This window comes from Euleptes europaea, chromosome 7 (assembly GCF_029931775.1).
Source record: "Euleptes europaea isolate rEulEur1 chromosome 7, rEulEur1.hap1, whole genome shotgun sequence".
NCBI classification, from domain to species: Eukaryota; Metazoa; Chordata; class Lepidosauria; order Squamata; family Sphaerodactylidae; genus Euleptes; species Euleptes europaea.
The window spans coordinates 34,606,427-34,632,680 of NC_079318.1; the positions used below are offsets into that span (position 1 = coordinate 34,606,427).

The 26,254-nt window shown below is 40.7% G+C and overlaps 1 protein-coding gene across 2 annotated transcripts in view; it reads left to right on the forward strand.

Moving 5' to 3' along the window:
- Window positions 1–26,254, forward strand: part of BIRC6 (baculoviral IAP repeat containing 6) — a 177,129-nt gene that overhangs the window by 59,659 nt on the left and 91,216 nt on the right. For both annotated transcript variants that reach the window (XM_056853593.1, XM_056853594.1), the window contains exons 27-44: window positions 1,373–1,587; window positions 1,700–1,908; window positions 3,029–3,375; window positions 6,773–6,992; window positions 7,511–7,644; window positions 9,213–9,350; window positions 10,601–10,728; window positions 11,363–11,494; window positions 12,689–12,904; window positions 14,669–14,852; window positions 15,649–15,804; window positions 17,230–17,363; window positions 18,985–19,138; window positions 19,786–19,902; window positions 21,204–21,358; window positions 22,654–22,780; window positions 24,636–24,746; window positions 25,700–25,833. In XM_056853593.1, coding sequence (XP_056709571.1) covers window positions 1,373–1,587; window positions 1,700–1,908; window positions 3,029–3,375; window positions 6,773–6,992; window positions 7,511–7,644; window positions 9,213–9,350; window positions 10,601–10,728; window positions 11,363–11,494; window positions 12,689–12,904; window positions 14,669–14,852; window positions 15,649–15,804; window positions 17,230–17,363; window positions 18,985–19,138; window positions 19,786–19,902; window positions 21,204–21,358; window positions 22,654–22,780; window positions 24,636–24,746; window positions 25,700–25,833 — 3,011 coding nt within the window. The remainder of the gene's footprint in view (window positions 1–1,372; window positions 1,588–1,699; window positions 1,909–3,028; window positions 3,376–6,772; window positions 6,993–7,510; window positions 7,645–9,212; window positions 9,351–10,600; window positions 10,729–11,362; window positions 11,495–12,688; window positions 12,905–14,668; window positions 14,853–15,648; window positions 15,805–17,229; window positions 17,364–18,984; window positions 19,139–19,785; window positions 19,903–21,203; window positions 21,359–22,653; window positions 22,781–24,635; window positions 24,747–25,699; window positions 25,834–26,254) is intronic.

Sequence of the window (26,254 nt, forward strand, 5' to 3'; positions counted from 1 at the left end):
GGAACTAGTGCTTTGTATTCCAGCTAATATTTGTTGCTCTGTCCAGTCAAATGAAAGTAACTACCGTATTTTTCGCTCCATAGCACACACCTGACCATAACACACACACACACCCCGCAGCTGGCTATCGGGGCGGGGAAAGCCGGCTCGCTCTGGAACGACACGAACCGGCTCTGTGCGTCCCGCCCGCCTCCCAGCTGGGCGCACAGAGCCGGCTCGCGTCGTTCCAGCGTGCCAAGCCGGCTCTGTGCGCCCTGCCCGCCTCCCAGCTGGGAGCCGGCTCGCGTCGTTCCGGCGCACCCAGCCGGCTCTGTGCGCACATTCGCTCCATTACACGCACAGACATTTCCCCTCACTTTTGAGGAGGAAAAAAGTGCGTGTTATGGAGCGAAAAATACGGTATGTATTAAGCAGGGGGAAATAGTGCAAGAACTAACATAGAACCTCCAGTTGGTTATTTTACCATTGGCTACTGGACTGTCATCCTTTGAACATTCATGTAATTCATTATTTGTCTTTACACAATGACTCAATTTAAACAACCCTTCAAACCATGACTTGGAGTATTGGGAGCAAACTATGGGCTTGTGCTGCCCTCTCTGTTTCTTGTTTAGTGCGAGTTATAAATCAACAAGCCATGGTTAGTGCTTGCCTAGTAAGCCAGAACCAGAAATACATTTCTGATTTTGGTTTCAAGCCAATTGTGCAGGGTTCATTCATGATCTTCAGGACAAGAATTTGGGAGACTTGTCTGGGCAGTGGTGTGGTGATTAACATGTTAGACCAGGACCTAGGAGTCCTAGGTTCATGATTGCTACTCAGCCATGAAACTTCAGTAGGGAAATATAATAACCTTATGGCAGAAGAACGCAAATGCCCATTTTGTCCAGATCAACTAGACTCCCTAGCTCACATTGTTTTAGCTTGTTCACAAAATATTGCCCAAAATAATTATATCACTCCCTGGATAAAACAGCTAATGACACTTTCTGAGAAGTGGATACTGTGTTATCTGTTTTCAAGAAGATCAGTGAATTGTGTGAGAGATATGGCAGCTTTTCTTTTTATAGTGTCAAGAAAAAATTAATCTTCATTTCCCCCTTTTAAAAAGTGTGAAATGGCAGAAGAATAGCCAATGGCTGTTCAATCTAGGGAAAGGAAACTCAGTAGGTGACCTTTGAGCCAATCATTCTCTCTTATCCTGACACGCCTCACAAGGTGTTTTGGGGAATACAATGGGGGAGGCTCCTTAGAGAATGGGCGGTTTAAAAATGCATGGACAACTACATCAGTTTTATACATGTGTTGACTTTGTGAATAGAGCTGCCTTCCTGGTACTTTATTTCATCAGGCCTAACTTTTATTTCTCAAGGTGCAAGGAGATTTGTGACCTTAGACTTTGGCAGACCCATACTGTTGACTGATGTACTGATTCCAACTTGTGGAGATCTGGCTTCCTTGTCAATTGATATTTGGACACTTGGTGAAGAAGTTGATGGAAGAAGATTGGTGGTGGCTACAGATATTAGTACCCATTCTCTTATTCTGCATGATTTGATTCCGCCTCCAGTTTGTCGATTCATGAAGGTAAAAATATTTTTTAAAGTTTCCTTTTAAGTTGTATACACTAAATTTGACTGTTCCTTCTTCTTTAAAACATTATGAATTAGCATAAAAGTTGTATTTTCTTTCATTCCAGATCACAGTCATTGGGCGTTACGGGAGCACAAATGCTAGAGCCAAAATCCCTTTAGGGTTTTACTATGGTCATACGTACATCTTGCCACTGGAAAGTGAACTGAAAATCATGCATGACCCTTTGCGAGGAGAAGTTGAATCTACAAATCAGCCAGACATCGATCAGCACTTGGCCATGATGGTTGCATTGCAGGAAGACATACAGTGCAGGTTGGATGAAGTGTTGGAAAGCAGGATGAATTTGTCTTACAATTGTAGTATAATGCAACATTCAAAACCTTTTCTTATTAACACACACCCCTTCCTTGCTCTGCATAAAACATTGAAAAGCATGTGAAGCGGTCAATACTGTGAAAGGTAATTAGGTTTCTAGATGTTGTATTTTACTAAAAAAAAAAATACATTATCTTACTTAACCAGTTACCCCATAAGTAGTGGTACTTTGAATTAAAAAAATTCCTTTTTATTGTGGAAACTTCAGTATAAAAAAACATAAGGGTAAAACACAAAAAAACATATTAGTTACAAATATATGAAAGTTACATTGTAGGGAATAACCTAAAAGAATATTACAATGTTTAAGCAGATCTGTTCAGTAAAAATTACAGTAGAAATACCAAGTTCACATACCTCTGGATGGGCCAGTGCTGCTGGGGAAGATTCTTTAGACACAGACAGCATTGCAGCATAGTCTGCCAAAGAACTCCCAGCTACAGAGCAATTCCTAACCCTTTATATACCTTTGTTCACGGGGAATCTTAATCTGTGAATATCTATTACAATCTTCTCACTGAATCTCATCCAAGATTTAAAATGATCTCGTAACAAAATTCATCCTTCAGATTTCTCTACAAGGTTTCTTAGCAAGGTTCTCTGATATAGATATACGTAGATAGATAATAAAATTGTCAATGTTAAACCAATTATAATATGAAGAGAAGGTTATATAGAAAATGTGGGAAACAAGGCTACTTAACTCAGTATAATGCAAGTCCATTACCCCCCACCGAAAGGTTTAAAAAGACGAGATTTCACATTCTTATCTTTGTTTTTATAAGCGAAGGCCGCATTGGCAGAACGCCGGAACTCACTCTGATACTGCCTAACTGGTAACCTTCAGTGAAATCTAAACATTGCCTCATTATACATGCCAGGTTCCTGGCAGGAGACTGTTTAATTAGCATACATTGCAAACATTTAATGTATTTTTTAAGCTATATGTACCTAGGACCACTACACATGCATGCATGTGTTATTTTTTAGGAGGCATGTTTCTTAATAGTGAATTTCAGCTTCAGTGTGTGCTGTTGTTTTCCTCCAAATTTTACAGGTATAATTTAGCCTGCCATAGGCTTGAAACACTTCTGCAAAGCATTGACCTTCCTCCGCTGAACAGTGCTAACAATGCTCAGTATTTTTTACGAAAGCCTGATAAAGCAGTAGAGGAGGACAGTCGAGTATTTTCTGCTTATCAAGACTGCATTCAGCTCCAGCTTCAGCTCAACTTGGCTCATCATGCTGTACAGAGGCTTAAAGTAGCTATGGGTGCAAGCAGGAAAATTCTGAAAGAACAAACTGATTCCAAAGAGTTGATTCAGATGTCATCCACAGAGCAGTTGCGCACAATTATCCGATACCTGTTGGATACCTTACTGAGCTTGCTCCATTCTTCTAATGGTTGGTAGTCTGCTTATTATCTGGAATTATGTTTGCTTGCTGTTTCAGTGCCAGTGTTATAAATGTATCACTTGGGCATAGTGATCTAGTCACTATGCACAACAGTAGTATTTTTCCAGTGTAAACAGAGAAAACAGAAAAGAGGTTATGCTTCGTAAAAGAATAGAGAAGAGTAGTGTAGAGGCTGGAAGCAGGCTGAAGGCACAGTCAAGGCTTAATCTGAAAGCTTTGCTCATCTTGTACTTAGTCTGCCAGACACCCAGGCTCCTGTCACATTTACAGAATGGTTGCACTTGGGCTTCCTTGCTTCAAATACAAGGAAATACGTGGAAAGTACCCAGGCAGTGGCTTTCTTAATTGAGACCTCAGTCTACAAGCCAGGTTCCTTACCATCATGCTTCTAATGCCTAGATATGGCTTAGCTACAGTGCAGGAATCTGTCAGAGCAAATTCCTCTTAGTGACAGAGGGATATTATGCCCACCTGCCAAGAGATCTCTGTATAGTCTGAGGGTATTGGCTGGATTGTCTTGGCAATGAGGACAGTGGGCAAGTGAGCATAAGAGGCATATGTACAATTCCAGGATTGTTTACTGTTGGAAACCATAAGAGTAGTTGGTGAAAACACAGGCAAACTAAGCAGTATGGTTGCTTCCTCTTGGATCTTCTGTGCAAGCACACATTGGGACTGTGTATGAGCAGGCTTGCTGCAGAGAGGCTATAGAGCTAAAAATCCACCAGGGGGTGCTATGCATCACTACTCCGAGCCATTCCCGCCTAAAAGGTCACATGCTCTGACACATTCTCCCCTTTCCCTCAGTTCCGTTTTCACTGCCGAGGAGTAGGTTGTTTCAGCAAGCTCTCCTTCAGTGACTGAATTTGTTGCTTCATTGCTCTTTTGAACTCTTCTTAACAAGGGCCTCAGTGAATTTTTCACTTGATCATTTGGGTTCCAAATGCTTGAAGAGATTTCACTCTGTCCCTTCTGGATGTTCCCTTCACCCACCTGGGCTGGGCTCCCGGGGCTCTGTCATGTCTCAGAGGGCCTTATTCAAGACGTACAGTCGATGTAGTGCTAAAATGACCCAGATGGATGACCATGATCTTTGTCTTCTCTGCCTGGACAAGGGCCAAAGTGTTGCCGCATGTGAAGTCTGCCACCAGTTTACACCCAAAGCCAGGGGTGACCATGCATCAAAATTAAAGGCAGCAATTTGGGAGAAGGCCCTTCTTTCAACCAATGTCCTCTCAAAACCAACATTGGCTCCACAACGTCCATCGAAGTCGTCTTCCTTGGCTTCAGTTAAATTGGTTCCGTTGGAACTCCCAAGACCTATAAAATGTGTATAGATGTGTTCTGACCCAACTTAGGAAGCTGAGGAACTTAAATAATCCTTTGTTAGTATTTGTCTGAATATGGCACACGAGAGGCTGATATGAATTCTTAACACATAAACTGACAGGGAGGTTTCAGGTTTAAACTTGGCAGATGAAAAGGCATCAGGAATTAGGGAACCTTCGTATGACTATATACAGTAGTTTGTCACAAGAATGTTGCTGTTTTGTTCTACCGACAGGTGTTTGTAACTGTCAAGAGAGATCCCTTGGCTGTCACTCCTTAGATAAACAGGCATAAGCTTATTTGACACAAAATTTCTAAAGTCTGTGGAGGCAGGAACATACAGGTTCCAATTTTCCATCTTTAACACTAGATAGGATCACACCCTTTTTCTTGGAGCTATTTCACTCAGGGAAGGACTACAGGTTTCATTTCCCTATCTCAGGATCTTCCTTGATCCTACTATACTCCCCTTCTTCCACTCTAGGTGCCAACCTCTAACTGCCACTCTAACCCCCTGTCAGTCAGGGTTCTCAGATCGGTATAAGGCATTGGCAGTCAGCTGTCCGTCACAGACACTTCTTTTCACATTTCTGTTCATGAACATCCCCACAGATTCCTGCATTTTCGTTATGGAAGCAAGGTTTATCAATGCACTGACCTACCTTTTGACCTCGCTGTGGCCCCTAAGGTCTTCACAAAGTGCATGGCCCCTGTAATAGCTCAAGTACAAATCCAGGGTTGTACTGTCTTCCCAGATCTAGATGATTGACTGATGGTGGCCCCTTCTTGGGAGGACTTAATGTCACACCTGTCTATTGTTCTTCAAACCTGTGAGAATATAGGCCTCGTTACCAATTGGGAGAAATTGAGGTTCACTCCATCTCAGAATATACAGTTTAAAGGTGCGGTGTTAGTCTCCACCAAAGATTCATTACCTCCTGACCGGATTAAGGTCATATTGATAATCATTGTCAGACTTCTGGGAATATACAATGGCTTTTGGACCTCATGGCCTCTATTACAGTGGTGCTGGCCCTAGCAAGACTTTCCATGCATCCCCTTCAGTTATGGTTTATATCTCAGTTCAGACCAGAGCTCCATTCTCAACAGTGGCAGGTTTCCATCCCTAGGCTTGTGATCAGATCTCTGCTCTGGTGGTCACTAAGAGATAATCTATATCAGGGCAATCCCTTCGGGGTACCTCACTCTGACAACCGATGCCTCCCTTACAGTGTGGGGAGCTCACTGTAAAGGGTTCTTGGTTCAGGGAAAGATTATTATATATTAATTTCTTAGAACTAATAGCAGTATGTAATGCTCTTATCTGTTTCTCAGATATTCTCTGTGGCCAATCCTTATCGGATATTCTCTGTGGCCAGTCTCTCCAAATGGACAATACAACGACTATTTTATTTAAACAAATGGGGAGGTACAGGCTTCAGATCAGGAGGCCATGACAGTTTAGTTGTGGGCAGCGAAACATCAGGCTACCATTCAGGCCATCCATATTTCAGGAGTACACAATACTGAAATAGACCTACTGAGCAGAAGCCTCTCTCCCAACCATGAATGGTCTCTGAGATGTGTATTTGGACCCATATTTACTATATAGGAAACCCCAGATATAGTCCTTTTTGCAACCTTTTTGGGAAAATTGGTGTCTTAATATGATAGAGCTTTATAAGCTTGGCGTGAGGTAGTATTTATGGAGAAAGTAGGCGGTATCTTCTAGTTCAGTACTTTTTAAGTATTTCTTCAAAATACCAGACTCCTAGTGTGTGTGTGTGTGTGTGGGGGGGGGTGTTGAGAAAGGAGGAGGAGAATTCACAGGCAAGACCTCAATTTACTCTGATATTTAGTTATCTGAAGAATCCACTTTCATTGGGGGGAAATTCTTCCATAGGTGTTGGTGTTTTACAAATTAAAGGAGAACACTTCACATCAATCTATAGTCGGTAATATACCTTGATTAGAAGCAGCTTTTAGCTAATCCACATTGTGCTTAATTACAGAAATTTGTGCCTTTTTAATTTAGTTGGTCTTGATTTCTTAAAAGGGCATTCTGTTCCTGTGGTTCTGCAAAGTACATTTCATGCTCAAGCTTGTGAAGAGTTGTTCAAGCATCTGTGTATCAGCGGAACTCCGAAGATACGCTTGCATACGGGCCTTCTCCTTGTTCAGCTGTGTGGAGGCGAAAGATGGTGGGGACAGTTTCTTTCAAATGTTCTGCAGGAATTATACAATTCAGAGCAACTTCTCATTTTTCCACAGGACAGGTATTTTTAAGATGAATTTTCTGTGCTGTTCATCAGTTACATTACAGGCTCACCTGACTGGAAAAATACTGTTTAATATGGCATTTGGAAAGGTTCTGTTTATCACTGGGATTCAGGAGTAGGTAGAAAGCATGTCATATTTTAAAATTGTTTCAGTATTGGACAAAGATGTGTTTGTCATCGTTAAGGTTGTGATCCTCTTCTATTTGTTCTCATTTTTTGCATACGGGTCTTTTAGATTTATGTTTCACAGGATGTTTCCATCATAAGGGCATTAAAATCTCTGCACCTTACATGCCTACAGCAGATAGTGATTTAGTTCTTGACTCAGAGGAGCCAACAATATATGGGGGGGGGGGGGGAGGAATGGTGACGGCGTCCTTTATTTTGCTGAAAATGCTCATTATCCTAGTTGTCTTGATCTTTCCAGTTCAGCAACATAGTATTTAAAAATGAGAATACTTAAAAATTAGAATTACAAATAACTTGGAATTCTAAAAAATGTGTTTTACATGCAGGGTCTTCATGTTGCTTTCTTGCATTGGCCAAAGATCACTTAGCAACACTGGCGTCTTAGAAAGTTTGCTGAATCTGTTGGATAATCTGTTGTCCCCTCTTCAGCCTCAGTTACCAGTGTACAGATGCACTGAAGGTAAAGTTATTGTAGATTTCTGTAGTTATCACAAAATTGATTTTCTTACTAAAGCTCTGCTTTGGTGAGGGGAAGGGGGAGGAGGGTTAAGCATGTGCAAAGTTTCTGATCTCCACTTGTTAATTTGCGTGTGTATTTTGAATAGTGTTTAAAATATCTAATGTGATAAAGATGTGAAGCTAAAATATGTTTTCGGTTGCATATCTTGTTTTTAACTGAATTTGACTATAGCTGTTTAATTGCACAGAGTGTCTGGACTGGCATTCCAAGAGGCCTATGGGCTTGTGGGAAACACTTTAGCATGTACATAGGGAAAGGAAGCTAGGAGAAGTGAAAAAAAGCAGCACTCCAGGTTTTCCAGAACTTTGGGGATACTAGGGGCCCCACAAAGAGCACTACTTTTTTTGGCCCTTTGGATCTGGGCCCTAGTAACAAAATGATACCGTATTTTTCCATCTATAAGAGGCCCCCATGTATAAGATGACCCCTATTTTTTTAACTAAAATTAAGGAGAAAAAGGGGTTGTCTTATACATGGGGGCGTCTTAAGCTCTCTTTCTCTGCCTGTCAGCTGTCAGCTGACAGGCAGAGAAAGCGAGCAAGCGGCTGAAGAGTCTTGTCCCCTGGCCACCGGCCTCCAGCATGACGCAGGCAGCCAGGGGACAAGACTGTTTCCCTCGCTGTCTTTCTCCGCCTAACAGCTGTTAGATGGAGAAAGAGAGTGAGGGGAAGAGCTTGTCCCCTAGTCGGCCAGCACATGGCATTTAAACCAGCCGGTTCGGCCACAGGACAAGCTCTTCCCCTTCCTCTCTTTCTCCGCCTCTTGTTAGGTGGAGAAGAAAGGGAGGGGGAGAGCTTGTTGGGCAGAGAAAGAGAGCGAGGGGAACAGTCTTGTCCCCTGGCCGCTGGCGTTCAAACCGGTCGCCTCCCCCCGGTTGGGTGGGCAGCGACTGGTTTGGACACCAGGGGACAAGACTCTTTGGCCACGCTGGCTCTGTTACACGGGGCAAGAGAGCCAGCGGGGAAAGAGGTGGCTGTTGCCGCCGGGCCCACCTGTCATGAGCAGGGCCGGCGGCAACAGCCACTTTCCATCCATAAAACAACTCCCCCCAAATTTTGGGGCTATTTTTTTAAAGAAAAAAGGTCTTATACAAGGGAAAATACGTTAATTTCACTATTTAGAATGCTTTCCTAAATAACTGAGCTTGCATCTTTTCTACACACTTCAAGGACTGCTCTAATTGGGAAATCATAATCTAGTTAGTTCTTGAGCTACTATGTCGTCATTGTGCTTTGGGTATACTGTCGCAGGTACCCTTGTAAAAAGTGTATGACAACATTACCTTAGCCTTAATTTGTTCCATTACATGACAGGGTGTTCTCACTGAGAATTTTATACCCAGTGGGTAACAGAAATGGTGTAGGGGAGGGCTGAACCAATGATTAACTGGTTTCTCTTCAATCAGCATGAATGTATATGCATCTTAATAAGGTTTGTAGCAGAGCCTTTTCTTATTATCAATCATTTATTTAAACTAAAATCAAATAATCAAACTGTCCTATTTGAAGGTGTTCTAGACATTCCTATGATTAGTTGGGTCGTGATGCTGGTGTCCAGGCTCTTGGACTACGTGGCAACTGTGGAAGATGAAGCAGCGACAGCCAAAAAGCCTTTGAATGGAAAAGACAGGGAGCGATTGTTGACAGGTGCAGTACAAAATATTTTAAATGGTAGAATAAGCTTCTGTTCTGAGACCAAATACAGTCATGCAGTGTCGTAACATGTCCTAAGAGTTGTTTTTAAGCAAGACTGAAAAGAGTATATTATTTCTTTTTAGGCTGTTTACATTTGTATCCTGAAGCCTTGGGGCTTGTAACATGTTTGCTAAAGCAAAGCTTCTTAAACTGTGGGTCGTGACCCCTTATGGGGTCACGTAGCTGAATGTGGGGGTTGCGAAACAAGCACATCCATCTCCTTAGTATGCAAATTTGCTTTTGTCTTTAATAAATGGTAAAATTATATCTATACCAAAGAACTGTTTTAAAATAAATTCTTTATGATTTATTATCAGTAAATGTTTGATTTGTATACCTATTTTATATACCTGGGGCCGTGTAAAAATTTCTTGGGCGAAAAGGGGACGTGAGTGGAAAAAGTTTAAGAAGCCCTGTGCTAAAGTAGTTTTGCAAAACTAGTGTTAAACGTTTGATATACAAGTGTATGTGTATATATTTGTTACTCTGTTAAACCCTGAACACTAAATCCCAGATCAAGGAGAGAGTCAGTGTTGGTGGCATAGAATCATAGAGTTGGAAGGGACCACCAGAGCCATCTAGTTCAACCCCCTGCACAATACAGGAAATTCACAACTACCTCCCCCACACACACACCCAGTGCCCTGAAGATGGCCAAGATGCCCTCCCTCTCATGAACTGCCTAAGTTCATAGAATCAGTGTTGCTGACAGATGGCCATCTAGCCTCTGCTTAAAAACCTCCAGGGAAGGAGAGCTTACCACCTCCTGAGGAAGCCTGTTCAACTGAGGAACCGCTCTAACTGTTAGAAAATTCTTCCTAAGGCTGTGCATGCAGGGTTTGTGTGCTTATGTAGTTTTCCTTTTAGCTGGGGAAATTGTGGTATACTTGGCCAAGATCATAGGGGGAGAGAAGGAAAAACTCCATTATCCAGTATTGCGATCCCTCCTACTTAATGAGAATGGTTCATGCTCTAGGTTTTAGGAGCTTCTGGCTGAATATATTTACATGGATTAATGTTAATTCTGAATATTTCTTGCAGTATTTATGCAAATGCATAATAATCCATCGTACAATTCTAGGATTTAAGCATTTAAGAGCCATTCATCTTTGTCTGCAAGAAATGCATACCCAGTGTTCAGTTTGTGTATTGTAAGTTGAGATATTATCAAACGGTAAAATTATTACTTTCTTTTCTCTTAGGCAATCAATGGAGTTTCATTAATAATAATCTACATACACAGAGCCTTAATAGGTCTTCAAAAGGCAATAGTAGTTTAGATAGATTATATTCCAGAAAGATCAGGAAGCAACTTGTTCATCACAAACAGGTAACTTTAGCTTACTTTCTAAGCCTATAGTGGTTTTGATTCCTGATTTTTTACATGTAGGTGAGCCTGAGTGCACTGAGGTGAGGGGACAAATTGGAGGAAATTCCAGGTGCCTCGTTTTCCCACAGCAACCATGAACCTACCTGAAAGCATACAAGCGTGACGGATATTGACAATATAATAATTGCAGACAAGGGACCTGAGGAGATCCTTATGTGTGCCCTGTTGGTTAGAAAGCAAATTTCTGCCTTCTGGGTAGAAGAGGAGCGCACATGAGTCTGACGCTCAGGGCAGGGAGCATGGCAAAAATGTTTAGGAACCACTGACATAAAGGTGGCAGTAATTTAACTGTTGCTTTTCTTAACCAGTTAAGAGGCTTGGCCTTGAGGTCAAACAGGTGGCAACTGATTATTATTCACTATATGTGAAAGCTCACCAGTTTCTGGAAACTTAAATCTTTTATTTAAAACTGGCTTTGTAGTTCAGTTCCATTGGCAGCCTGTTAAAGTTTTTGTTAAAATGAAAACTAAATTTAAAAAATAATAATTTAACATTACCAGCATATGAAAGTGCATATCTAGTTTGCATCTTGTTGCTTACATTTTCATATACTTCTGTTAACATTTTCTTTTAGCAACTTAACTTACTAAAAGCAAAACAGAAGGCTTTGGTGGAACAGATGGAAAAAGAGAAAATACAAAGCAACAAAGGATCATCCTATAAACTTTTAGTAGAACAGGCAAAACTAAAACAGGCCACGTCAAAGGTATGATGTTCTGCAATTATATTTATTGTCTTGTGCAGAAAGATCTAATTCTGCACATTCAAAATATGTTCTGGGTTCATTTTTTATTTTTTATTTTACAAAAAATGATTTCATTCTGCCTCCTGAGGCTTGATCTGTTTGCTAATTCATTCACCTGATGCGTTTACCTGGTTTTGGAACTTCCCCTCAGTTGGTTCAAAATAGGCACCTGTTAGTTCCTCATAGAAAAACTATCTGGGGTGTTTACCTAGCATGGCATTCATTATAGCACTGATAAACAGCACTGTTTATGAATCTGCTTGAAGAACATTGCTAAGATATGGTGTGTAACAAAAGTGGTATTAAAGAGTTCAGATAATTCTTCCTTCTCCCACCTTATTTGTGGATTTTTTTTTAAAAAAGTCATTAGGGTTGAGAGCTGAAGAAATACGATTTGTGTGTGTGTGCTGGATGGGGAGATTTTTAAAATGGCAATTGCAGCCCTGCATAGCAAACTGCTTTTTTAGGTGCTATTTGAGATATGGCATGGAAGGCTGTTACTTCAAGAAAAAAGTGTTAAAATCACACCAGGTACTGCCTTTTGCAAGCCTAAAGTAGCTCTTGGTATGTAGCCTATGGTATAAGTTAATCATCCAGTGACAAACCCTGCATTTTTCTGGAGTTCTGCAACTTATTATTTCCTTCAGTCATGTAAACTGAAGTTTAAAGTTACATACCCATAAAGAGATACACGATTGAAATTTCTGCAGTTCCCTCCCCTCCCCCAGCCTGAATTCCTCTTTTACCCCTTTAGAATATTTGTCCCACCTGGTATCACTTTATTGTAATCTGTCTGACAAACCGATTAGGTCAATCATACCTTTGTTGCCTAAGCAGTGGTCTTTTACTTATGCAACCCAGGACCCGTTGAGCTGCAAGCATGGGAAGAGAAGCCAGAGGCATGGCACCCCATGCTTCCCCTTTAGCAGGTCTTTTCAAAAGGCAGCGAAAAGGGCTTGCGACCCAACCCATAGGTTGAAGACTTCTGGCCTGAAGAACAGTACAGCACTTGCATGTTAAGAGTTATTATTGATTTTCCACTGTATGCTTTCTTTATACATTGTACATTCTTCAGCTCTAAGGCGTACTATGCTATGTATGTTAGTGATGAGCTGAAAATTACAGGAGCGTGTTCTGTGCTTTCAACTTCTGCAGCACTTTAAGGATCTGATTCGTTTACGTCGGACTGCAGAGTGGCCTCGTTCTACGTTAGACACAGAAGTATCGACTACAAAAGAAACTCCAGAAATTGAACCCCTTCCGTTTACGTTGGCACATGAACGTTGTATCTCAGTAGTGCAAAAGTTGGCACTTTTCCTGTTGTCGATGGATTTTACTTGCCATGCAGATCTGCTGCTTTTTGTGTGCAAGGTACATAATATATTAGACGATTAACCAGTGGCTCTGGGGAAATATCAATATATCCAGCCCTAAGGTGTGCCTGTGGCAGGCTGGATCAGTGGCTGTCATGGAATTCCTTTTCAGTATTTGCCTGATAGCCTCTAGTCAAATTAAAGTATATAAATGACATAATCAGACAAGTTTTGGAGTTGAACCATAGAGACCTGACTTTAAATCCTTAGTTGGCTAGGAAATGTTCTGGCCATTTATGGGCCAGCTGAGATCTCTCATCCTAATAAACTTCGCTAGTTTGAGGATAACATTAGATATTTAAGAGGTCTTGAATTGAGTCCTTCAGAGGAAGGACAAGAGACAAATTGGGCAATGGGATCTGATTAAGCTTTTGAAAATAATTTTGTGTCCTCTTAAATATTTGCTATTGGGGAATTTTGTGATGCTCCAAAAGTAATTCCCATTCATTTTAAGCAAATGTCAGTCAAACAACCCAAACTGATCAGAATCTAAGAGACAGGTATGTTTGTGTACCTGCACTAAACATGGTTAATTGATGAATACATACATATCAAGTCACTTATCCTCTGAACAACTTTTTTAAACAGAGATTTGCCTTTGATCATGCTTCTCCCACGCTAGAGTAAAAGAAAATCAATGCTGAATTTTTTGTGGAGGGCTTTCTAAACTCTAGAGTGCAGACATAGAAAATGTAGTCTGTTTTGAGAGAAACCTCACTCAGCTCAGTCTAGGAAGGCATGAACCTTAAAATCTATACCATGGAATAGAAGGGTTTCATAGTTTGTGTGAGTGTGTGTGTGTGTGTGTTAAGTGCCGTCAAGTTGCTTCCGACTCATGGCGACCCTATGAATGAAAGTCCTCCAAAATGTCTTATCTTTGTCAGCCTTGTTCAGATCTTGCAAATTGAAGGCTGTGGCTTCCTTTATTGAGTCAATCCATCTCTTGTTGGGTCTTCCTCTTTTCCTGCTGCCCTCAACTTTTCCTAGCATGACTGTCTTTTCCAGTGACTCTTGTCATCTCATGACATGACCAAAATACGACAGCCTCAGTTTAGTCATTTTAGCTTCTAGGGTCAGTTCAGGCTTGATTTGATCTATAACCCACTGATTTGTTTTTTGGGCAGTCCACGGAATCATAGTTTACTCTTATTTATTTACTCTGTTTATCATCTGCCATTTTGATTGAGACTCAAGGTGAACTACAGATTAATTTAAAAATGCAGTAAAGACCGGTATATAAAATAAGCAACTCAATAAAACTTAATTACAACAGAGAAACGGGGGAAGTACAACATTTCAGATAATCAAAGCTGCATCTCTATTTTGAATATATTGTACTCTGGCACAATTTTATTTTGCCACTTTCCTATTTCCTTTGGACAAAATACCCTCTAATGGTCAGCTTCTGAAGTTCTGCCATATTTATTTATTTGCAACCTTTATTTGTAGCTTCTTGTATAATACACATTAGTGTAAAACAACTTGTGTGTGATATTTGTGCACATTTTACTAATATGCACAAGTTAAAGTGGCATGTATAGTTACCATAAATGATAACGTGTGGAATAGTTGTGTAGATTGCTCTGTGATCCCACTTGGAGAATCCATGCCTTGGAACCATATTAGGCTAAATAATTCCTTGATGGACATTCAACCCCTTATTCTCATTACCAGTTTGCTTCTGTGTTGCATCCTATGTAGTAATAAACTTTTCCAGGGAGAATTACGTTTACAAGTTTTCATTTTTGAAATTCCATTTCAGGTTCTCGCTAGAATCGCCAATGCAACGAGGCCTACAATTCATTTGTGTGAAATTGTGAATGAAGCTCAGCTGGAAAGGCTGCTGTTGCTTCTAGTTGGGACGGACTTTAACAGAGGAGATATCTCTTGGGGAGGAGCATGGGCTCAGTATTCTCTGACGTGCATGCTGCAAGATATTCTGGCAGGTTGGTTAAAACTTTGTTTCTATGCCAAGTGCGAACTCTGCCCACAGTGCAGAGAAGCAGTTACAGAGGTCCAGTGCACTAGGGAGGGGTGTAAACAGGTAGCAACATCACTGAATAGCCAAATCCCAAAATTTGGCATTGATGACAGAGGTGCTAACATTGTACTACTGAGTAGAACCAATACAATACAAAACCAATGGCATAGATACAATGGTTCTGCTTAAAATTTGCCAGATAGAAGGCCGTGAAATCTAAAATATCTACATCTGATAGGGCAGTAAGAACCATGAGAGGACTGGAGGTACAAGGCAACACTGAAGCCATCTCCAGGTCTCTCTTCCTCCTTGCAGACCGTGGGTGGACTGGAGAGTGGTGGGCATTTCCCCCAGGCCATTCATAAGCTGATGTTGGATAACATCACATTTCTTGGCTAACTGTCCTTCCTCCATCCCAGAACTATGCACAAAAGCACCCTAGCTGAGGGCAGGAGCTGTTGTTGGTTAGTATACAGTCAAATCTTGGCCACAATTACTATTTATTAATATGCTACAACAACAATCTGTGTGTGTTGCTGCAGGCTTTCTAAAATCATGCCATTGGAGACACTCATTTTAACAACTGTTAATTTAATGTGTATGGCCCAAATTTTCAGAATGGGCTCAGCATCTTCTAGCATGTCAGTGCTTGAAATATCAAAAACCACTTTTAGTTTAAAAGTACTTGCAAGTGTTCAGACAATTTAAATAAATTCTTTATCTGGCTATTTTGGTTAACGAGTTGGTTCTGTGCGTGTTAGGAGAGCTGTTGGCTCCCATAGCTGCTGAAGCCATGGAGGAAGCTGCAATGGGAGAGGAGGCTGGAGCTTCAGCTGCGGACCCTGATGAGTCTCTTCAGCAGTCTACAGCTCAGTTAGTGGAAACAATTGATGAGCCTTTGGCACATGACATTACAGGTAAGAAAAGATAACCGTGTAGGCTGGCCTTGGTTGTTTCCCCTAAACTGCAGATGTACTTCAATTCAGCCACTGCTTTTAAAAAGTTGAGAGAAAAGCACTTGAGAGCCAGCATGGTGTACTGGTTAAGAGCGGTGGTTTGGAGCGGTGGATTCTGATCTGGAGAACCGGTTTTGATTCCCCACTCCTCCACATGAGTAGCGGAGGCTAATCTGGTGAACTGGATTTGTTTCCCCACTCCTACACATAAAGCCAGCTGGGTGACCTTGGGCAAGTTACAGCTCTGTTAGAGCTCTCTCAGCCTCACCTACTCACAGGATGTCTGTTGTGGGGAGGGGAAGGGAAGGTGATTGTAAGCCGGTTTGAGTCTCCCTTAAGTGGTAGAGAAAGTCAGCATATAAAAATCAACTCTTCTTCTTCTTCTTGATGACTAGGATGGCTCTTCCAATTTGACCAGATTTTATATTTCCCAGTAAAATAGTTCTTCTAATTTTTTTTTTTACAAAAAAAAATTAAAGGTGTGTTCACTTGTATTCGTATGTTGCCTGTGAGTTAATTCATAAAGACTCCTTTCACTCGATTCCTTTGGTTCTCTGACTGCGTGGGGACCCCGATGTGGGTCATGAATCTGCAGGTGGATTGCAAGGCTCTGAGGGAGTAGGTGGAACATGGTGAGCCAAAAGGAGGGGAGGATCAGAGAGGCAGACATGTGATATGTGACATAGCCCTGAAATATAGCTTATTGCTCAATAAAGCTATGTATTAATAATAATAAAAATAAAAGGCAAACGTGTTCAGTGTTGGCTGATGTGGAATTCCTGCATTTTATATCAGGAAGGGAGAATGCGTATGGCGCTGCTATGCAGGTGGCTTCTGAAAGAGTATGTTTAGAAGTGGGTTTCACTTTAAAAAAAAGGAAGCATGAGAGCCATTTTAACCCAGGTGTCAAGTCAGCCTAGATAGGTATATTTTTTTACTTTAAAGCAGTGTTTGATGAGGACCATCTGAATTGGAAAGCTTGGCAACCCTTTAAATCACTGGTCCAGTAAAATAGGCTGTTCTTCCTGTTTTTGTGTCCCGAATAATACTAACCATTAAAGGCTCAATCAGGTCTGCCATGACCATTCTCTGAGAAATTTCCATATGGCACAACAACAGCTGGTTTGTTCTCCTGCCTTGAGATTCTCATGTTTGTTGGTGGAGCAAAGTAGAGACAGTTGAATGGGGATGCAAGCAGAGGCCTTCCTTTGGCTGTAGCAGCACTGGCATCCTGAGTGCGTGGGGTGGGGTGGGGGTGCCATTCTTTTATGCCATATGGGAAGTGTACACAACTTTAAAATTGACCTGTACCTAGATTTTGCCGGTTTTATCTGTTATGGGCCTTTACATTACTTGGCAGTCTTAAGCTCTTTAAATCACCTAAAGGTACTCCTCCTCTGTCATCTTTGGAAAAAGATAAAGACATTGATCTTGATTTACTGCAAGACCTGATGGAAGTTGATATTGATCCTTTAGATATTGATTTGGAAAAAGATCCTCTCGCAGCAAAAGTCTTCAAGGTATGGAACACGTGAGTTTTCAAAATAGCTCCTACCTGTAACAATCTGGTTTTCCCCCAAGCTCTATTGCTATCTCTGTCTTGCTTGTATGATACCAAACGCTATGTTTTGCATGTGGACATCATGAGAGTCCAATGTTTCCTCTTGTAAATAGATATGTCACATAACATTCGACTTGTCTCTGTCCAGTTGTTCAGATGTTGGAACAACTCCTTTCTATCTACTAGGAGGCAGGTGGTTCATTTTTTTTTTTTTTGAAGGAACAAAGATTTGGCCAGCGCTGGACTAGAAGTGCTTCTCATTTCCTGTCCAGAGCCAGCCTTTCTTTTACTTCCACATTAAATTGCCTTATTCCATTCTTTAAAATAAAAATCCATCAAGCTTAACTGGCTACTGTGGGAACATTTGCAGTGGCCTTGTGCAGATGTAATGTTCCCATTCTTAGGGATCACAGCCTACTAAGGGGTTACATGTCTCCTCCCACTCCTGTCACGTATGAGTTTTCCTCCTTTGTTTGCTTTAACAGACGGCACTGTATTAGTTTCCTTAACGCTAACTAAATGCCCTTGTAACTAGGGGGTCTGTGCATCCACTGCAAGGTCTGGTTACAAAGGCAATTGTGGTTGCTGCAATCCCGTATTATTTGCTTAAAGCAGACCCTGGGGAGGGAGTGGGAATTTTTATGAGCGGAAGCATTGTGAACCCGTGGCACACTCCTAGGAGATTGGAGATGTTCCGGCTGTTGCACCAGGCCAGCTTAGTACATGAAGCATTTGTGAACGTAGCAGTAACAGAGCTTGTTATATGGTCTTTTTTTTTAACTAACGGTGTCGAACTCAGTTGATCTTTTTGGTTTAACCTGTGCATTGACTGAATCAGTGCTCGAAACAAAGTTATAAAACCACGTCCATGGTTAAGGACATTTGACTTGCCTTTGACCTCCGATATCATATAAATACAGTTGCGTATTTCTGCAAGATGGGGTTCGCAATTCAATACAGGGACACAGTGGCTTGTTAATGACCCAGCAGAGGTAAAGAGAATCTCCGGCTAACATGCCCTGGGGATTCCTCTTGGACAGTTTCTCAGCCTATCAGTCTTGATAATCTCTGGATCTGGATGGCATAAACAAACCCTTGGAAAGAAACAGTTGCATTCTGTGGGGTTGCAATAATTTTGCCTGACCCAGCTGAAAGGAGTCAAATCTGTATTGCAGCTGACTGGGTGGCATTGACTTCAGTTTGTGCTCAGCTCAAAGCTCAGTGCACATTTAACGTTCCACGTTTGGAAGTTTTGCAGGGATGCATGTGGGGTTGAGTTTCAGGCTGGGTGTACATGAAAAGCAGTGTGCATGTCACCTTCCTCATATGATACGCTATAAGATTGGCTCAGCCTGCATCTTGGCATGTAAATTGGGATTTAATGTAAAAATTATTTGGAAGTAATTTCTCTCTCCATTTGCATCTCTGCACTGGCTTGCAGTGCACCATCAAAGCAATGTAGTATTACTTCTAAATACATAAGCACAAAGTATATATTGTATCTCTGGGGGGGGAGGTTTTTTAATGTAGAATTGAAGACAAATAACTACATACTTTGTTTTTTAAAATTTTAATTAAAGCCTATAAGCAGCACGTGGTATGACTACTGGGGTGCGGACTATGGTACATACAATTACAACCCTTACATTGGAGGTGTTGGAATCTCTGTGGCAAAACCACCAGTTACGGCTGAGAAGAATGGATCGCAAACTGTGAGCGTATCAGTCTCTCAAGGTAAGCGGTTAGGAATGCGGTTGGTCTGAAAAAAAAATTATTTTTACAAGGGCCGTTTAAGGTGTGCTCATGCCACATCTCCGGCTGCTTTTGAAAATCCCCTATGTTTAAAAAGCAATGTGGTTTATCTAGGAGAAGGGGCAGTTGTTTAGGAAATGCAGATCTAACACCCTGTTGGGCAATCATATGGTTCTTTGGATTGTGGCCCCAGTCTAAAAGCCCTGTTGTGATCAGAAAAGCCTCGTTAAATTGGTATTTGACCCAAACATTATTCAAATTATGCAGTGTATCTTATTGCTGCAATTAACATAAGAACATAAGAAAGGCCCTGCTGGATCAGACCAAGGCCCATCAAGTCCAGCAGTCTGTTCACACAGTGGCCAACATCTACTGATGGTATCTGACTTAATTTTCCAATTCAGTAATTATTTTGATAACCTGATTTTTGCAACTCTTCATGCATTCGACATTATTCTGTCAGTTCATTGCAAAAGGTTACCTTTACAGCAAGTATCAGTGACACATAGCTGACACTCTGATTCATTAAGATATGTCTCTTAAAGATTTGAAAAATATTTTTTGTTTGAATACAGACTGTTTTTATTTGATGTAGTTCTAAAAATTGACTTTTATGTTTGTTTCCAAAGCTTTAGATGCTCGTTTAGAGGTTGGACTTGAGCAACAAGCTGAGCTGATGCTGAAAATGATGTCTACTCTGGAAGCCGATTCCATTCTGCAAGCATTAACCAACACATCTCCTACATGTAATTTTGCACAGTTTTACCTAAACATCTCTGATTGTTATGGTAATATTTTCCTTGCTAACACAGATGCTCTAAAGTTTCACATACATAATATGACAGCCAAGTAGAGCACATCTGAGCTTCCTAGTCATACATACAATTTTAAAACTGATTCTTCAAGTAGTGAGACATAAATCTTGTAGAATAATGTAAGAATGGTGTAAATATATTCAGTAAAGAGAGCCCCATGTCGCAGCAAGAGGATGTGTATTTTGAGCTCCTTTTCTCAGGTCAACGCTCCTTTGAGAAAAGGTTTGAATTGCTCATTTGAAGCTTGTTATTCGTTCCATAGTGAACAGATGTAGGCAGCATCCCTGTCTTGTATCATCCATCTCTTATTCTGTTTCTTGATAACACCAAAAACTTCCCTAAGATTCGATGAAAGTAGTTTGCTTCACCTAAGACAATATATAAGGTTGACTCCAGCTGCTCTTCTTAGCGTCTGAGATTTGGGGAAAGGCACCTGCTGAGCAGGTGGCTGGATCCACCCAATCGCTCTGGTTATTCTTGCTTCAAATACCACGGGCTTCAGAACTGTAGACAGAAATTGGGAAATGAAAAGCAGCTTTATAATTCACGGGACGTATCAAGTGTCAAAAGTTTGACAATATTTCATAATGCTAGTTAAACATTCCAAATCGGTAACTATTCAGTGAAACATTGGGTTGCCTGTGCTTGTTTAGGGTGAGTAGAAAAGGTGGGGAGGGAAACGTTGACTCATGTAGGTGGAAGAAATTAGAAGAACAAAGTAGCAAGAAAAAATAGATAATGAGTGACAACTTCAGTGTTGTTTTCAACAGCCAGTATGTGTTTCTTTTGAGTCCAGATCTAATGAGTGACTTAAGTGAGCCACTCCCAAGATGTTTTTTGGGGGGTTACTAGTGGAATTTCAGAAATTGGAGTCCTGGCACAATAGTCAGGGTAAGGCCAGAAGGTTCTTACTGAAGATCTTCATAGAAAATATTTCAAAGGAAGCGGCTCCCTGAAAAATCCAAATCAACAGCTGTGCAGTTAAGAATGCACATTGTCGTTACCAAGAACCATGAAATTTCACTGATATCCTGAATAACAGACTGCTTATCTGAGGGGATACCTTTTCATCTTTTTTTTTGGGGGGGGGGTTTCTTGTATTCAGTTTGACTGCTACAGAACTTATTTGTGTATTTTGGGAAATTAAAGGTATGAGTTCAGTGACCAAGACTGTAAAACTGCAACTTCCGTTTGATAACTGAAAAATACCTTGGTGTTTGTTTGTTTTTAAGTAACTCAGTCTCCTAGTGGAACAGATGACTCGCTGTTACGGGGGCTGCATACAGCAAGTCAGAACAACCAGTTTATTATCCAGCTGTCCTCCATACCAATGTTAAGTACATGTTTCAACAAACTCTTCTCCATGCTACAAGTCCATCATGTTCAGGTAAGTGATTATCACTCTTGAAGTTGGTAGCACATTTTTGCCATGGTGGTCTCTGACTCAGTTACCCAAGCAGGGCAATTACTATTTGTTTAACTGCTGTGTAGTGCGACTTTTGGCTGGTAGTCCTAATGAAAAGCATTTAGCTTAACGGTAGTTGGCATTATATTAGCAGTTTACAATAGGTTACAATGTCTTGAGATTGATTTCCAAACTATGTAATTGTGTTGTGGTTCCTAAAGGAGTATTTTTCATTTTTAGAACAAAGAATATTGTTACGGAGCCAGCATAATCAGGTCAGAGAGAAGTGCTCCTCTGGAATATGGCTTTTACTGAGTTCAGAGTAGAGTATTTTTCTGTTACTGTTAACTCTTACAAAGAATAATTGTTATACATAGAGTGAGACAGAAGACATAGCAAAGGAGTGATATAATTTTAAAGGAAAATAAAAGTTAATAACTTTGAAATCATGCTTTGTATAGTTGGTTTATTCCTTTGTGTTACAGGGACAATGGAAACATTACCCATTGTGTAGTAAAAGCTATTTATGTTTTTAAATGTATATACTGTGTATATGCTAGTGATAAAGTAATTACTGACACCAATAAAGCAATCATAATTATATGAAACTACATACAATCCACAAAACCACCAGCAATAAGACAGCTTCATAAAGTTTCAGAACAAAGGAAATAGTGAGATGAACATGTGTTACGGGCTAGACTTCTTCTCTAAAACCCACCTCAGATAGGCTTTCTGTTGCTTTCTGATTCAACATGCAGATGTCAGTTAGGGTTAAATTACCGATGAAGTCTGGAGAAGGGTGACAGGTATTCCGATTTGGTGTTCAAATAAGAACTTACAATATCAGATATTAAATATTACTTTGCTGCTGCTTTATGGCTTTGGCGCAGAGATTGTGATGCATTACAACAGAGAATAAATGATGCTTGGATGAAATCTCAAGCTATCATCTTATTGCCCTTCCTCAGGTTCTCAACTGTAGGAAGTGGCTCAGTGGTAGATCACATGCTTTTTGCAAGCAGAGGGTCTTTAAAAAAAATTGGTTTATTTCAGAGTGATGTATCATGTTTCTGTATATTGGTATGGAATAAACTCTTGGAAAAGTCTATACCATACTGAAAAGTCAGACCTCTCTCTACCTGAGATTCTGGAGAGCCACTGTCAGTCATAGGTGATGCTGAGCTAGAGGAGCTCAGTATAACACAGCTTCCGGTATTTGTTTCATGGTTAATCTGCTGTTAGTTTATTTTAAACTGCCTGTCAATTTCCCCTAGCTTGAGTCCCTTCTACAGTTATGGCTCACATTAAGCCTGAATTCTGGGTCCACTGGGACTAAAGACAACAGCAGTGACGTTTTCTTGTACAATGCCAACCGGACACCTGTCATTACTTTAAATCAAGGTGAGCTGCTATCCATCTGTGTTTGTGTGTTACTGCACAAGCAGTTTAAGGTGGGATTTTAAAATATGCGGGCCTTCTTGTTAAAATCAACAATGACATTTCTGTTGTATTAAGAGGCATATAGATTAGCTCAGTGCTAAATTATGCGATAGATCTTGAATCTACCTTCACGCTACATGTAAAAATATCAATACTGAAGAGGGATTAGCTATCTGAAAGGAGATAACGGTTTATGTGGGAGGCGAGACATAAAACCCTTGAAATAAGATCTCTATTGGATTTGGTTGAAGGGAACTGTAACAGAAATGCCAAATACTTTGTTTTGGTACTCTTCACACTAGGGCTATATGGCTAAATTGGCCTGCATTCCGCTTAGATCTTCTGAATAAGAAGCAGGAGTTGATAACCTAATACACCACATTCTCTGTAAATGTTTTTTATAACCATGCACCTGTGTGCAATGCATGTGTGTGTATACACATGCCCTGGCACGGTAGTTGCTTTCCCATCATGTGGTCCTTCATTGATGGGGTGAGTGTCTGTATATCACACAGCCCTGTGTGCAGATATCTGTTCCAGCTGATCCATGGTCCCCTCCCAGCAGCATGTTAATTGAATGGGAAAGACACAGACTTGCCCCTATAATTGTGCTTTTTGCTTATACCTCCCAGTAGCATGGGACTGAAAATCAGTGTAATGTAGAGACTAGGGTGTTACATTAGGGCAGACCTGGGTTCAAATCCCTACTCAGCCATTATGATCTTAGGCAAATCACATTGTTTTGGTTCTCTTCCTACTGGCTGAGCATACTTCACAGGATTGTTGCAAGGGGTAATATGGTGGATAGGACAACTGTGTGTGCTGCCTGTATCTTCTTGGTGGAACAGAAGTCTAGAAATGTAATAGATCCCAGGAAAAGGGGTTCCCATACCTGTGTGTAATTGTGGCTGAATCTGGAATAGTGAATATGTCCTTCCCTAACTTTTCTTCTCAGTGGAGGAAAGCTTTCTCTCTGCTCAGTGTAGGTACTCTGTCGACCCTTAACCACCTCTCAGTTCTTGAAACGTGAGGCCAGGATTGGTTTTCTTCTGTCTGGAGGTTGTGCGAATATTTTAGTAAATATGCTCAGTGTTGTGCTTACATTACTCCCTACTAATAGATTTACAAGAGTGGTTCTTGGGTGTAAATAGAAGGCCGAGAATCTTTGAATCTGGTGCCAGAGAGTTGTTTCTGTCAGTGTGCCAGACTGTCTGTTCCCCAAGTAAGGGATTTATCCACATGCTATCAAATTGCTACATAGGAGGATACCTGTGTGTAGGGAACTGCTTAATTCCTGCAGATAAATCATAACAGGTTATGAACATGTTGGCACCACGTACAGAAGTTCTAATACTACCCCTGAAAAAACCACATATGGAAATAGTTCTAGTCTCGTTGCTGGCTTGAGAACACACTGAATCTCATAAGCTAAGCGAGGTGAAAGATACAGGAATATACTATTGGCTTCATCCAAATGGCAAAGCTTGGCCCTTAGGGCCAGACACTGCCATCTGTTCTGGAAGACATCTGTTGTTGTTTTCTGTTAAGTACTGGTGAGTCAGTGTACTTTTTCTCTCCCGTTGCTCACATCAATTTAATCTCCTGCACATTTGCTTGTTACTAGCATCGTTCGTTCATTTAATGCATTATTCTGCTTGGGAGATTTTGAGATCTCTGGCCTTAGTAGCATTTCCCAGCATTTCCCTTTCTAAAAAGTATTATTTTCTTTCCAAATAACGGAAATTTACAATAAAACAGAAAATGCAACTTGCAGTCATGATATGCAGTGTTTTTGAACTTAGTGTGTTTATTGCAGCATCAGTAACTAGCTTCCTGACTGTCCTGTCCTGGTATCCTAACACCTTACTGCGAACATGGTGCCTTGTACTTCATAGTTTAACCCTCATGACGAACATGCAGTTCAACTGTAAGTTTCTTGCACTTATGAATATTGCACTAATGGAACCTAAGTTTAAAACTTAGTAATTGTCACCTACTTTTCTTTAAGATAGTAAATTATTGAAACTACTTTTGTTCAGTATGAATAAAGCAAGTAGATATTCCCGAAATTAGCAAGCGTGGTGTAGTGGTTAAGAGCGGTGGATTCTAATTGGAGAACCGGGTTTGATTCCCCACTCCTCCACATGAGCGGCGGACACTAATCTGGTGAACCGGGTTGGTTTCCCCACTCCTCCACATGAAGCCTGCTGGGTGACCTTAGAGCTCTCTCAGCCTCACCTACCTCACAGGGTGTCTGTTGTTGGGAGGGGAAGGGAAGGTGATTGTAAGCCGGTTTGATTCTTCCTTAAGCGGTAGAGAAAGTCGGCATATAAAAACCAACTCTTCTTCTTTTTCCAGGTCTACTTTGCCAAACTTTACGTAAGCAAAAGGCTCCTTCACTCTGACACCAGTTGTATATGCTGGCAATAACCTGAACAAATGCATGCAGTAAAATAAACATTGATTTGCTGAGAAGTTAAACTTTAGTTATTGGTTATACTTCCCATATTGTACATAGAAAAACAATGTTAGCTTTTTTGTTTCTAGTGGAAAGGATATAAGGAGGTCTAAAGGTTGTGGCTGCTTGGATTGGTGTGTGCAGATAACTAGCTCTAGGGTCTAGCAGAGATCTTGCCTAAATTATCCACTTGATCAATCTATCTTAAAGAGCTGTCAGCTTCATAGCAGGTCAGAATAAAGAATCAAACAGGAAATACTGAAGCTTGTGCAGGTTGCAAAATGAGCTGAAACAGCAACAGCAAAAAAATAATTCCCAAATAGAAATTTACCTATACCTTTGGGTAATGTTATATGAAGACAGTGTGTATCTGAAATGTGTGCAAAAATATAATTATGTTGCAACTTTTTTTTGTCTTAAAGCTGGTCCCAGCAGTGCCATTACATCTCAGGAAAGTACTGCCCAGCTGTTGGTGTCGGATCCCAACCTCATTCAAGTTCTAGTGAAATTTCTTTCTGGAACCAATCCTCATGGAACAAATCAACACAGTCCACAGGTAATATTATTAAGTGCAATAACGATATGAGCAAATACGACAGGCATTCAATTTACTGTAGTGGTAGGGATTGTATTTCTGAAATATTTCTGAAATATACAGCAGTTTGCCTGTATCTTAGTAACATTATGATTGGCTATGTACCAAATCAGCTTTAGAAGAGTGTATTTGCCAACAAGGAACTTTGTATCTTGAACGGTTTGAGCAGTAACTTTATTAAGTTGCTTGTTTTGAAGGAATTGCTTTCCCTAAGCTACCTAGTATGTAAATGGTTATCTATATGGCAAGTATGGCATGCCAAAATGGTCTCAGCATGTTTTGAATGTTGCACTACTATTGTACTAAATTAAATGAAATTACGTGGGTAGGCAGCAGGTTTGAATAACACAGCAATCCCCATAAGATGGTTACTTAAAGGTCA